The sequence below is a fragment of the Suncus etruscus genome, chromosome 16 (assembly GCF_024139225.1).
Source record: "Suncus etruscus isolate mSunEtr1 chromosome 16, mSunEtr1.pri.cur, whole genome shotgun sequence".
Classification (NCBI taxonomy): domain Eukaryota; kingdom Metazoa; phylum Chordata; class Mammalia; order Eulipotyphla; family Soricidae; genus Suncus; species Suncus etruscus.
Genome location: NC_064863.1, coordinates 57,374,564 through 57,389,878, shown reverse-complemented (window position 1 = coordinate 57,389,878; position 15,315 = coordinate 57,374,564). Strand labels below are relative to the sequence as shown.

Below are 15,315 nucleotides of genomic sequence, written 5' to 3'. Positions count from 1 at the left end.
ATTTTTATTTGCCGGGTCCATTTTTTTCTTTTTTCTTCCATTTTTCTTTTCTTTTTTTTTTTTTTTTTTTGGTTTTTGGGCCACACCCTGTGACGCTCAGGGGTTACTCCTGGCTATGCGCTCAGAAGTTGCTCCTGGCTTCTTGGGGGACCATATGGGACGCCGGGGGATCGAACCGCGGTCCATCCTAGGCTAGCGCAGGCAAGGCAGGCACCTTACCTCCAGCGCCACCGCCCGGCCCCCATTTTTCTTTTCTTTATTTTTTCTCTCTCTTCTTTCCTTTTTTGGTAGTTGTCACCAAATTTTTTTCTCCTCTTTTTCTTATCCTTTTTTTTTTATCTCCAATGACAGTGGAATAGATGCTCAATCTACAACAAATTGTAAAGTGGAAACCAGTTGCACTAGCATACTGGCGGGTAGAGGAGGGAGATACGGGATGCATACTGGGAACAGGGGCGGAGGGAGGACAGCACTGGTGGTGGAAATGCCCCTCATTCACTGTCACTATGTACCATAAATGATGTAGTGAAAGATTTGTAATGCACTTTGGTCACAATAAAAATAAAAAAAAAGAATATTAGGATTAACTAGAAAAGATGTTTGATCAAATCTTAATTTGTTAAGGAATATATGTCTTTATTTTGATAAAAAATTTTAATTTTACATAGGTATAAAAATAGCTAGCAGTCAGATGATAAATTATGTGTTACACTCAATGAATTTTGCTCTATTTATTTGACTGTTTTTTAAAAACAAAATAAAATGATGAAAATGTATAAAATCTAAAAATAAAAAAAAGCCATTTGGATTAGCATATGTTCAATTGAATGCTCTTTAGATATGTCTGTAATAATTTTCTAACATTTCTAACAGGAAACAGTTGCAGGATGAGTTTGGAAGACATGGACTCTCACTACAGTATTCACTATTAGATGTTCAAGTATCTTAATTCTATTTTATTATTTTTATAATAACCTTTTAATGCTTTGTTCACAGAAATCTGTTGGAGATAGCTTTTAGATGTTCTAGTTTTGCATTACAGTTATAAATTCCATTTACTCCGAATACAGTGCTCATTATGGTAATATATTAACAAATATTTTAAATTATTCATTTTCCATTTGATTGTATCTGCTTTTATAATCTAATGTCTTTCTTCATGAAGATCCTTGGATAAGGCATTTGAATACCATGGATTCTTGCTATTGTGCTCAGTCATTGAGTATGTTGTTTGCAATTTACTTTGAATTCTTGATAGTTTTTTACTATGCCATATGCCTTTGTTTTCAGTTTGTCTTTAGGCAAGGAAAATGGATGTCCAAAACATGTGATACTATACTCCAAGGTATAGACTCTTTTCACATTGATCATGCATATCACTTAGTATTCTTGACCTGAAAATTATGACTGCTTTGGGAAAGTTCACATTTTATACCATGAAGCCTTTTCTCCCATCCATCACTATTGATTATTTTAGGGAACTGGAAAACTTTTACACCTGAATATACTGGCATTATATTTTGAGCACGTTGACCCATTACATCTGGGTTCATCTATGTGTGTGTGTCTGTGTATTGGCCACCCCTATGTCTACTTAATGTCCAGCTATATTGTATATAATGCCTATGTTGTATATAGCCCTTCCTTCTGTTGTGATAGTCCTTTCTTTTCTATTGTTCTCTCTTACTTTCTCACCCCTGATTTATTTTTTCCCTAGTTAACCATTTAATCCTAAGATCTTAACTTCTCAGGAACTTCCACCTTCAGCTCCAACTCATATCTCCATCCCAGAAAGTAGATGCCGTCCCCTCGTCCCCTCTATTGCTGATGTGTTCCTTTCTACCACTTCCCTTCCAACAGCCAGGGGCTGAAACCCCAACTGGTTTCAGCTTTTTTTTTTTTCTTTTTTGGTTTTTGGGTCACACCAGGCAGCGCTCAGGGGTTACTCCTGGTTCCATGCTCAGAAATCGCTCCTAGCAGGCTCAGGGGACCATATGGGATGCCAGGATTTGAACCATTGACCTTCTGCAGGTAAGGCAAATGCCTTACCTCCATGCTATCTCTCTGTCCCCATGGTTTCAGCTTTTTCAGAGACCCTGGATTCTAGAACATATCCTGATCCATGACTGCTGCCAGTCATTTTCATACTCCATAAGATCACATTTCCAGCTCAAGTTATGATTTGGAATTTATCCTCCCCTCAAATTATTTCAAAAGACTTATAGGGCATATGTATACATCATTTGTATACTTCTTAAGCATATTTCTCCAACATGAATATTCTGTATTATATATTTCATTATGAAGTTATAGATTCCCCCTTCTCTTTAGATCTGCTAGTAGGAATTCTTAGAAGATAATATAGAAAGTATACTTAGAGTTTTGTGCTTTGGATAGAACTAAGTTATGTGGATTGTTTACTTTGATATTATTTTTTTCTTAAGCTCTAATAGTATCCTGTGACATTGTTATTTTTGCATGGGTGCATTAAAATTAAAATATATTGGGGCTGGAGCAGTGGCGTAAGTGGTAAGGTGTCTGCCTTGCACATGCTAGCCTAGATGGATCACGGTTCAATCTCCCAGCATCCCATATGGTGCCCCAAGCCAGGAGTGATTTCTGAATGCATAGCCAGGAGTAACCCCTGAGCATCACCAAGTATGGCCAAAAACTAAAATAAATACACAAATAAAATCAGAATATTTTAGATACAAAGAGGATTTATTATCTATTAAGAATGAGAACTCAGAAATTTTTTGTTACAGGTTGGTTTCCACCTGAATATTTGCCATAGTGACTTGACTTGGGCTTTAGTCACTTGGACATTGGCTGAATACCCCTGAATCTTCAGTCTCATCTTTACATCAGGCAGTTTCCTATACCTATACCAGGAAGTGACCTTCTACCAGAACAGGCCCTGTAACTGCCTTTGCACATACTTTCCTCAGGGTGGGCTTACATGCTACCTTGACTATGACTTGGAAATCAGTAACAACTTGCTTTGAAGGCAGATTTTTCTGCGTCAGCAGAGAGCAGTGAGATAAAACCAGGAGATGCATCAAGATATCCTGACTTTGACATAGTAGATGTGCTAACACCAAGATTTCCGATTACTGAAGCCTGACAGTGAAAACCACGATTGAGAACCTTTCCTGGGATCTGAAGAAAGGCTTTAGGGTTAGATAAATAAGAATGCTTGGAGCCTGTAGTTGGTCTTATAGCAGGATGCTTCTTGGGTTAAAATACCCTGCTTTTAGAAAGTTTTTTTTTTTCATTTTTCTAACTTTTGTTGTGCCTATTTAAAATCTTGATAATCTTTTTATCTTCTTAGGTTAGAATACCCAGCTTTTAGGCCAAAAGTTTTTCTTTCTATTTTTTTTAACTTTTGTTGTGCCTATTTAAAATCATGATAACCCTTTTATCCTTTAGTTAGAGGCATAAAATTGCAGGAAGAAGAGCAGGAACCTCCTTGTTCCTTGAGACAGAGAGCAATAGACCCAGACAAGAAGGACCCCTAAAGATCCGTCTGACTCCAGGACAGAATGTAGATCAACTCGATGCTCCTGCTAATGGTGCCTACGGACAACCAGCAGGAATGAATAATTTATTTATGGACTATATTTGGACTCTTATGGACTGTGGATGGAGAGTTTGTACATCAAACTGTCACCATGAGGGGTCTTTCCCCTAAACTTTGACTTATGAGATTTGTTTGGGTTTCCAATTATGCTCAACAAGATCTTCCTCTACTGAGTCATAAGTGTTAACAAGTTAAAAAAGGTATGTACCACTCCATGGGTTCGAGTCCCAGGATAGGGAAATTGCCTTGAGACAATTCTCATTTTATACATATCCAGAAGAGAGTCCCGAAATGTTGGGGAGAGGCAGACTTTTACTTCAGGGTAAGGAACCAGTCTGGAAAGCAAACTGGCAGCACAAAGCCCCAAGATCAAATTACAGAGAGGCAGGTTAAGGCTGGAGGTCTCAGGTAAAGCCTTGGGAGTGCTGTTAACTTTGCAGAAAACCAGAACTGTCTCAGCCCAAATAGGACCAGGGGGGCTGTTAAGACAATGTGCCTGGACTTAATTCCTAGTAGGAAAGCATTATTTAAGGCCAGTGAGGAGGAGGGACTAGCAAAGCAGTTCAACACTATCTTAAGGTTCCAGTGTAAGCCCTACCATCTAGTAGGGGTAGAAGAGAGCCTAGAAATCCAAGACAGCTCTATCTATCCGCAAGATACTGAACTCCAAGAACAGTTTGTTGTTGTTATTGTTTTTAAATCAGACTTCCTCAGCTAAATTCCTTAACAGAAGTGACTGCAGAATAGGAGGAGTTTAAATCTATGGTTCTTAAAACAAGGTGGACTGAAATGGACCTCAGAGAAACTTGATTTTTCCATGCTAATGACTCTGGGGCTCTCAGATTCAGTCAAATAAGAAAGACTACAGGACAGCTAAGAGCAAAGAAGGCAGAAAATGAATTGGCTTGAATCACTTTTTCTAGGTACAATTAGTTTACTAGTCTTGTAATGGCTACTGTGACTGTAGAACCTCTCTGCTTATTAATCTATCAGTTATTTTTGTGTCCTCAAGAATTAAAAGTGTTGGGGCCGGCGAGGTGGCGCTAGAGGTAAGGTGTCTGCCTTGCTAGTGCTAGCCAAGGAAGGACCGTGGTTCGATCCCCCGGTGTCCCATATGGTCCCCCCAAGCCAGGGGCAACTTCTGAGTGCTTAGCCAGGAGTAACCCCTGAGCATCAAACAGGTGTGGCCCGAAAAACCAAAAAAAAAAAAAAAAAAAAGAATTAAAAGTGTTAAATTGATGATCTATCCTAGATCAGATTCTGATCACTTGTATCAGTCTGCTGACCTCACCCAGTTACAAGAGGAGGGAGTGTGAAACCTGCAAAAATTAAATGCCTCCCACCCCCATCTGAGTTGGGCCTTAAATAAAGACAAATCCCAGCTAGAAGCCAAAGTTAGAACAGCCCCAAGTTAGGGTGATGTATGTATATATGTATGTATGTATGCGTACATATATATGTGTATATATGTGAATCAGATATCCCAAATGCCATGAATTATTTTATTTTAGATATGTTCAGAAACAGCAATTTTACCTCAGGAAGAAGCACTTCCTGGAGAACACCCCTAGGAGCCATTACCACAGAGAAAAGAGAGCAATTAAGACAACCTTGCAAATTAGATGCCTCAAACCTCACCAGTGAGTCTAGAATACCTTAACCTCTGTGACCTTGCTATATGTCAGTGAGGTAGGAATGTGGCATTTCTGCCTTTGTGTAGAAGGTATATAAGGTAAATGCAAAAATCTGTTGGGGTTTCAGGTCTCTTTTGCCTGGGATCCTCAGTACGGAGCTATCTAATAAACTTTTTATTTTTAACTATCTCTGGTGTCTCCATGTCTTTGTAGTTCTGGTCTAACAATTGAACCCAGAGTTTCCTGCACTCTCCTCATGTTGAGCTTATCTCGGAGGCCCTTTCAGTTGAATTTTTGTCATTTAATATTATTTGTATTGTTTAAGTCTTTACGCAGAGCGAGGGACTGACTCAAACATTAGACACTTTTATGTCCACATTATTAGTTTTACCACCTGTTCAATTTAGTAACTTCTTTTAAGATTTTTAACAACCGGTCATTTGAAAGTGCTTCAATTGCCAGGGGAAAGAAGTCTAAGATGCATAATATACTTTTCAATGACTATTTTAGCAAAAGCAAAACAAAGGATCAAACAAGGATAGGTTTTTCTCAGGTGAGAACAGGATGATTTGCACATTACAGTTAAAATATGATCTCCTCTTCTCTGTGAAAAGGACTTGTTCTTTTTGCTTTGGTGAAATTTTATTTTTCAATGTCATTATGGTGTAATTTAGGCTTTCAGGCTTTACATTCAAGGAGGAGGCCCAATATTTAGTGGGCGGGAAAACAAAGGAAAGAAAGCCAAAGGGAAACATCAGATGTCAGTACTTGCCCCAAGGCTTTTAAACAAAGCACCACCCTGCTTATTCGCAAGACAACTACACTACGCCCTCTCTTTTCCAGGTTTTGAAGTCTCTGGTACACCAACCAAGCTTTTATCTCTATAAAGTTTCATTGTCAGGGAATTACTAGATAGGAATCTCTGAATTAAGGCACCAAATTATATGCATCCACCCACCCTTGTATTATAATTACTCTCAGGAGGCCTTTTAAGAATAACTATACACACATCATGGTTCACAACTGCTTCTTTGTTTATAAGATTGGCAGAACAAATTCTTAGTGAAATTATTCATCTATGGAGCTTCTCCAGAAAAGTGTTTCCACCTATCTCTCTGCTCAACCTTCCTTAACAATCTGGGGAAGTCTCTATAGTGGATATCTAATAGGTCAATAATGTCTGAAATGTCTTTTGTAGTAAGGACACTACATCCTATCATTCCCATGAAGCAACAGACAAGCTGCTCCAGTCCACTTGCGTAGCCTGGGAATTGGTCTCCATGACCTGAGTTCTCAGAGCCCTTTTTAAGGAAGGAAAATCAAGGGTGAAGCAACAGTACAGTAGGTAAGTAAATTGCTTGCCTTGCAAGTGGATGAGCTAGGTTCAATTGCTAGCACCAAAAATGGTATCTTGAGCCACACCAAAAATGATCCTTGAGCACAGAGCTGGAGTAAGCCCTGAGCACCACTGGGTGTAGCATACTAATCACCTTCATTCCCCCCAAAAGAGAAAAACTAGAAAGTCTGTCCAGAACCTCTGCTCAGGTTCTCCAGAAACTTGCCTTCCCTTGCAAAAGGAAAATTCAGGAGGAAGGAGATGAAACAGTAGTGAAGTTAAATAGATTCTTTAGGACTTCAGCAAAGAGAATGAGTACACAATCACTTTGAGATGGGATTATATGAGAATATATCTCATAATTGCTTTGGCATGAAATTCTTTACAAAGGTAAGAATTGATTAGATTTTTTCATGAGGAAAAGAGTTGAATTTTTGGTTACCCACTTTTGAATTCTGACTGCTTTTTCCTTGAGATCCTGACAGGCTCTGGGCCTAGAATTCTGTATTAGCCAGGCTTTTGGGGTCCCTGAAATGGGTCTGTTTTTCAGAGGCTTTGATGCCTTGAACTGGTTTCATTTTCAGAAGGTTCTTCCCAATATACACTACCAGGTCCCTTATCTCTGCCTGGAACAACTTGAATGTTGTCATAATGAAACTAATGAACCAATTAAGAAAATTTGATTAAGTGTGATGTTGGTTTGTGCTTCAGAACTGATTTAAAAAGCTTTATAAGGGTTGCTCTTTAGTTATAAGCTTCTTACTTTGGGATTTTCTTTTATAATCATGCAAACATTTAGGAACATTAAGAAATTCTCTGTAAAGATCTATAGCTAAAATGACAAACAGCTGTTTATAATATATATTCTATATATGCTATGTTATATATAGAATATATATTACATACACAGTAATTAGTCATCAAAAATATTTTCTGTATTTGTATCACTTTAGTCAAATCTTTTTGAAAATGAGAAGACATTCTCTACATATATGTAAAGTCTTTTATTATGAAAATATATAAGGGGCCGGCAAGGTGGCGCTAGAGGTAAGGTATCTGCCTTGCAAGTGCTAGCCAAGGAAAGATCGTGACTGCTGTTCGATCCCCCAGCATCCCATATGGTCCCCCCAAGCCAGAGGCAATTTCTGGGCGCTTAGCCAGGAGTAACCCCTGAGCATCAAACGGGTGTGGCCCAAAAAAAAGTGTTAAAAAAAAGAAAATATACAACTCCATAAACTATAGAAATAGAAAGAAACTTATAATGTTCATTTTTTTCTAATGAGTGAAATCTTTGGTTGGCCTTGGAAATAAAATCATATGATATTCTGATATTGTATGGGGCTTAAAGTTTTTTACATTGTTCATGAGTCCTTTCTCAATTTTTAAAACAAGATAACATTTAATTAATCAGACATATTTCTGATTAGCACTCATGTTATGAATTAGCTGGGCTTGTTCTCTTTATTTTTCATTCTTTGCTGTCTAGATGAGTAGAAGATTGAAGTTGGCATAGGATCTCATTTAGTGGGAGACGTAAATTTGTCTAATCTGAAACAAAACTTACTTAGCTAGGACCAGCTACATAATAATTTGTTTCATATTGTTTGAAAACTACTTTGCATTTATCGATTAATTATTTTATAGACTACCTAAGACTTTATAATGTAATAGTGTCCTAAATTCTTTATTATTATGGTCCCCAGGACTCAGCCTACATACACAAACAGTTTTGCCTCCATTGTTTTTGTGGGTATTTTATTTTATTTTTTTGAAACACATGGAGGTGCTCTGGGGTTTACTTGGGCTCTATGTTCAAGGGTCACTCCTGGGAAGCTAGAGGAATCACATGAGATTCTGGGGATTAAACATGGGTCAGCTGCATGCAAGGTAAGTGCTCTCCCCATTGTTATCATAGTTTTTAAGTTTTAATTTAATTAAATTATTGCTATCATTAATTCTTGTTTTTAAGGTTTGATCTCAGAAGCTCACACATAAAAAAACTAGTAAACTATATTTCTGGTCTCACAAATGTCTTTATAGAAAACAATTATTTTTGTTTATCACATACACTTTATTGTAATAATTTAAAATGAATAAAAATAGAAGAAATTCATTTTGTCTGATATAATTACATTTCCTTTTTGTTTAGTTTTGTTTCGGGATTATACCCAGCAGTACTCAGGGGTTACTCCTGGCTCTCCACACAGTAATCGCTCTTGGCAGACTTGGGGGACCATATGGGATGCTGGGATTCAAACCACTATCCTTCTGCATGCAAGGCAAAATGCCTTATATCCATGCTATCTCTCTGGCCCAAAATATATTTTTCTTTCTTTATTTTTGGTTTTTGGGTCACACCCGGCAACACTCAGGGACTACTCCTGGCTCCATGCTCAGAAATCGCTCCTGGCAGGCTCAGGGGGCCATATGGGATGCCAGGATTCGAACCAATGACTTTCTGCATGCAAGGCAAATGCCTTATCTCCATGCTATCTCTCTAGATTGATAATTATATTTATTAATAAAACAAAACTTTGTTCTATTCTATAACTTATACCCCTTTATATTTAAATGTCATAGTAGGATTTTTCAGGTAATATTACAAATCAAGAAGAACTGAAATAAAACTTAAACTTTTTATGTAAAGATACCACTATTACTTTTATTTTATAAATTTTCTTTCTTCTCTTTTCCTGTGTGTTTAATTATGTTGTTTATATTCAGGATTAAAAGATCAATATATTTTGTATTCTTTTAACTATTTAGTTACATCATTTTCATTATTCTTTCAATAAGGTGCTAAGTAATTATTTTTAGTAATTGTATAACAGACCATGAACATAATATCTTTATTTTACTGTTTTTTTATTAAAATTTTTATTTTTAATTATGAGAACAAAGATGCAAAGAAAGAGGACAAGGTAAAGTTACAGTGGAAGGACAATCTACCCATAAACAGATTTCCCAGAAGTCCCCTTGTTGATATCTTAACATTGAACTTTCAGCCAAAGAACATTAAGAAAAATAAAACAGAACCCATATACAATTACTTTGTCCTTCAAGTCCCCAGATTGTAATACATATTTCTTAGCAGCACATCAAACAATCTAAAGCCATGAAACTTATGTAACTCCTTAAACATTGAAGGCATAGTACTTTTTTACATTTCCATGCACATGCATATTAGTTTAAGTTAACCTCAAAAGTGGGTTTTTCTTTTTAAGGATAAGAGTCAAAGGAGCACAGTAAAAACGGTGTTGAGTGGCAATAATTGTTTGCATAGGACCACCAAAATATGGGGGACATGGAAAGGGAAAATCTTGGCCTAAATACAAGGAGACCCTACCCCTGAAGTTTCCTGGCATAAGACCAACTCTAGGCTCTAGGCAAACTAGTTTGCCCAATCCAAGTCATTGTCTGTAGTGCCAACACACTTTTGTTTTTCACACAGTCTCTGTTGTTGGTATCATGTTTCTGTATTAAAGATCCTGGAATCTGCATATTTTACATTGAAGTCAGGATGTGGAGTGTCCTCGAGTTTCACCTCACAATTAAAGGGCAATGCAGAAAGCCCTGTCCAGTATGCAGGTCGTTGATGTTCTTAAGTCTTCTCAGTGTTAAGGGAAGTTTGAGTAGATCAATGTCAGAGCAGCGGTAGGGTCTTCCCTGGTAGAGGATTGCTTCCAGGTGTTGTTATAAAAAACCTTGGATGTTTCATAGATAGCTTCCCTGGTTCAGGGGTGAATGGAGAATGCCCATTCTTCTGAGGCCTGTGCCCGGTCATTATGTCAATGTTCAGGGTGTAAGGTCCCATTGCACTACAAGATTTGTGTGTTCTATTCTCTATTAGATAAGAGTTTATTTGTGTGTATAGTATTTCCCATTTTAATGTGCCTATGCAAACAAGGAACAATGCCACATGGCATTATAGGCCCATATGGGGGATTCAAGAACAAGTGCAAAACTCCCCCATGACATGGTTAAACATAAGCATTAAACTGAGGGACTATTTTACTGAATATTTCTTATTGAAAAGTTCACAGAGAGAAGAAAAGATAAAAAGTGGGGAAAATCTTCACTTTTTAAGAGAATAGTAAGAGATATCTGTCAAAGAAAATAGATATAAAATATTCAAAGCCATACATGTCCATTTTATGTCTTTTGAAATAGTTGGGGGTTGTTTAATCCAGTGCACCAAGTTGGTGTGTGATTAGGACTGTGCAGTACTAAAGTTAAAAAGGGTAAATGGGGGGTACTGATGGTTGGGGGTGATAGAGTTAAAAAGTGAAAATGAGCTTTACAGGGGTATGTGAAAGGGCAGAATACCAGATGGACATTCTACATACACAAAACATAACTTAAAGATAGGATATATTATTAATATATACGGTGCATGCGGGGGCTACCGCCCCTGCACGGTTTTTAACATGTAGACTGATAAGAAATTGCCAGAGACTGCCTTAGTAAAAATGAGCAGCTCTCAGCACCCCCAAATTTGGACCCACTATTTCGGGCTGCCTGGAATGGGTCCCAGGGAAGGCCTGGAGGCCGGGGGGCAGGAGAGGGGACGGCTGGGGGCCTACCAAGGCTCTCAGCATGCCCAAGCTAGGGAGAAAGCCTTCGACATTGGAGTCTCCCCAGACCCCATGCCGGGTAGAGCCAGCGTCCAGATCAAGAAAGAATTCAGTAGAGAGGGCCGGGCGGTGGCGCTGGAGGTAAGGTGCCTGCCTTACCTGCGCTAGCCTAGGAGACGGACCGCGGTTCGATCCCCCGGCATCCCATATGGTCCCCCAAGCCAGGAGCGACTTCTGAGCGCATAGCCAGGAGTAACCCCTGAGCGTTACCGGGTGTGGCCCAAAAACCAAAAAAAAAAAAAAAAAAAGAATTCAGTAGAGAACCGGAAGCCAGGATCTACCAGCCCTGGTAGAGCTATTTTACTGTTTTTTGATTGATGAAAATGTATTAATTTTTCATTTTATTGGTAATTATGTAATTGATATAGCAAAACTGGCTACCTCCTGAGTATGTGAATCCTTGAGTATTATATATAGAATAAGCATACAAAATCTCTTTATGTTAGGTTATTTATTTAACAATTTCACTTTTTTGTTTGGAGGCCACAACTGATGGTGCTCAGGGCTTATACTTAAAAATATATTCATAGATCATACCTTGAAGGATTCAGATGTTCCAGGGATCAAACTTAAGTATGTCATGTGTTAGACAAGTGTCAAACTCACTATGCCTCATTTAACTATTTTAGGATACAGGTACTTGTGTTGACTTTAGTCTCTAGTTCTAGTCTGTATATCTCTATATCCTTTGTCCTCTTCTGGTCTTGTCTTTCAATGTCCATGGGTCCAGTTACCCTCAATGCTTGATATTCTTAGGATTCACTGATCTATTGCTAATGCTGTGTGATCTGCCTCTCTTTGCTTTGGCTTGCTACTTTTCATCCCTTTGTACTCAAACTGTGTGTACATAGATAAGAACTACTACTCTGTCTTGGGTCCTGGCACAAGTGAAGGTCAAAGAGACTCTGCAAGTCATCCAGATATAAGAGTGGGTCAAAGATTACATTACTTGACCAATGCCTCCTATAAAGAATTGTTTACTACCACTCCTAACCATTTCAGTTATCTGGCTACTTCTCATGTAGGTAAGGTCTAAAATGATTAGTTGAATTTCACTGAACTGCCTGATGTCTGCTTCTTCCTTCTTCACTTTATCCATAACATAATAGACATCCATATCATAAATATGGACGTGTATATAGATGATAAGAGTCAGGAAATAATTAAAAGGAACGAACAAACTAGAATAAAATAGTTAAATTTTAAAATGATAAATTTTCAACTAAATACACTTGCTCTGTTTAAGAAACTCAACTCTGTTCAGTGTATAGGAACTATAAAAATGATGTTAGTTTTTTTCACAAAGAGAAACTTAATTTATTGATTTGGGATTTGTTGATTTCAGATCTAGATATGAAAATAAAAAGTAAAAAATGAAAACATGAAAATAAAAATCCCGGTTAAGTGCTTCTTTTGACAGCACATATAGAAACACTTCATTCATACATGTATATTAGCATGGGCTCTGCTAGGGATAACATGCAAAATGTAACATTTTCTATATATTTCACTTATGCAAAATGTTTGTCATACACTTTTCTGTCAGAATGAAATAATGTCAAAGGCTCAAGTTTCTCATGAGCAAACCTGACTCGTTAAGAATTCCTGACAATGGGGCCGGGCGGTGGCGCTAAAGGTAAGGTGCCTGCCTTGCCTGCGCTAGACTTGGAAGGACCGCGGTTCGATCCCCGGAGTCCCATATGGTCCCCCAAGCCAGGAGCGACTTCTGAGCGCATAGCCAGGAGTAACCCCTGAGCGTTACCGGGTGTGGCCCAAAAACCAAAAAAAAAAACAAAAAAAAAAAAACAAAAAACCCAAAAAACCAAAAAGAATTCCTGACAATGAAATAATACTTTTTGACATGATGCAATTGTAACTCTTAACAATAGAGGCTTCATAACTAATGAGTGCACACTCATGGCTTTGTTTATTTGGACAAGGCGCTTTCTTCATGCTATGTTCTTCTCATCATGGCAATGTGCATCTGAGAGCAGGATGCTATCTTTCCTTTAGCCTTAATTGTCTTATCTACAGGACTGGTCAGCATAGGTTCTGTCACCTTCCTTGCTGTTCTAAGACTTGAGTAAACAGAAGACTCTTCCTGAAATAATGGAGTCAAAAAGGCCTCTAGGTGGAAAATTTATGCTATGGACACAATATGGGAGGAAAGAAAAGGAAATGTTGGAGATATACTTCTAAAATCAAATCTAGAAGTTTAAAGAAGAGAAGTGACAGGGCTCAGCATAGATCATTCTCAGATGTGCCAAAAATTTTGCTATTTGAATTAAAGTTGATTTAGAAACAGCTGAAGAAGGAGTAAGAAATGCTCTATTCCACCATTCATTACAAAAACAGTCAACAAATCTATGTGATGGTCACTTCTGTGTACCAGGATTGACCACAGACAAAGTTCTTCAGTATTTCCTTTGTTATTCTTTGTAAGCTTCCCCACTAAATGTGTGAGGACTTTTTGTGTTGACAATTCCTCACAATGTTATTGTAGCTATGTCTGAAATAGCATATGTGTGTTGTTTTGCTCATGTGACAATTGGCATTAAACGTGTTTTTCTCCTGTCAATTGTCTTAAGTCAACTGAATTATTTCCTAGTCAAAAAAAACCTGGAAGACTAGAGAAAAAAAATTATCTTCTCAGTAGAAGTTTCTTTGAACTTGGTATTATTGTATGAAGAAATAGAAAAGCTGGTAAAGTGCTTGCCTTGCATGTTGCTGATGTAGATTTGACTCCTGGTACCATATAAAGTCCCCTAAGCACCATCAGGAATGATCTCTGAGTACATAGCCACAAGAAAGCCTTGTGCTCAGTCAGGTATGCAGTAGCCCTCCTTACCACTGAAAAAAGCTAACAATTCTATATTATTTAATAAAAGCCCCTAAGAACTTCTGTAAATTTTAGTCTAGTTTATATAGCTACAGCAGTGTTTAACTTTATAGTATTGATATTCTAAGTTATCACAAGGTGTACCTGACTCTCCATTCTTGTCCTGTGTCACCTCTGGTCTAATCTTTCCTCTTCTCTTCTCTCATATAAACATGGTTTATATAACTATAGAAATATATTTTCAGGATAAGCAACTCAATACCAAAGATGAAAAATTAAAGACATGGGGCCGGGAAGGTGGTGCTAGAGGTAAGGTGTCTACGTTGCAAGTGCTAGCGTAGGACGGATCTCGGTTCGATCCCCCAGCGTCCCATATGGTCCCCCCAAGCCAGGGGCGATTTCTGAGCGCATAGCCAGGAGTAACCCCTGAGCGTCAAACGGGTGTGGCCCAAAAACCAAAAAGAAAAAAAAAATTAAAGACATGCCATGAAAACAAAAATTTAGGGGGTATAAATGCTGAACTCTTTCTTTTCCTAAATAAAAGTTATAGAATTAGGGGAACTATATCACCTTTTTAAGTTTGTGCTTTTTTTTTTTTTTTTTGGCTTTTTGTGCCATGGGGTTACTCCTGTCTCTGCACTAAAGTATCACTCCTGTTGGTGCTCAGGTAACCATATGAGGTACTGGAGATTGAACCTGGATTAGTTGCATTCAAGGCAAATGACTTACCTGCTGTACTATGACTCTAGCCACAAGGTATCCCATTTTCTGTAAAAATGTGTCCCTTTAATTTTTCTGTTCATAAGAGCGTTAGATACTTAAATAATCTGTTTCTAAACTTGTAGCCTATGTTAAACAGGTTTTCTACACTGAAGCTGGAGTTTTGCTTAAGAAGAGAATCTTGGTTATTTGTAGAACTCAGTTGTTTTTTTTTGTTTTTTTTTTTTTTTTGTTTGTTTGTTTTTGGTTTTTGGGCCACAGCTGGCAGTGCTCAGGGGTTACTCCTGGCTGTCTGCTCAGAAATAGCTCCTGGCAGGCATGGGGGACCATATGGGACACCGGGATTCGAACCAACCACCTTAGGTCCTGGATTGGCTGCTTGCAAGGCAAACACCGCTGTGCTATCTCTCTGGGCCCAGAACTCAGTTTTTAGCTGAGGGTATTTTGTATTTGTATAGAGGAGAGAAAACAGAAAAGTCTGGCAGTATAATATGAAACATTTATTAAAGTCCAACTTTCAAGTGTTTGTGAGAAAAGTTATTCATCATTTTTTCTTTTCATTCTTTATGGTA

At 37.9% G+C, this 15,315-nt stretch overlaps 1 protein-coding gene across 1 annotated transcript in view; it reads left to right on the top strand.

The window, feature by feature from the left end:
• The window catches only part of LOC126032162 (transmembrane protease serine 11E-like), a 105,007-nt gene that overhangs the window by 12,191 nt on the left and 77,501 nt on the right, over positions 1-15,315 (top strand). Inside the window, exons 2-3 of the mRNA XM_049789855.1 lie at positions 874-940; positions 3,434-3,649. Coding sequence (XP_049645812.1) covers positions 874-940; positions 3,434-3,649 — 283 coding nt within the window. The remainder of the gene's footprint in view (positions 1-873; positions 941-3,433; positions 3,650-15,315) is intronic.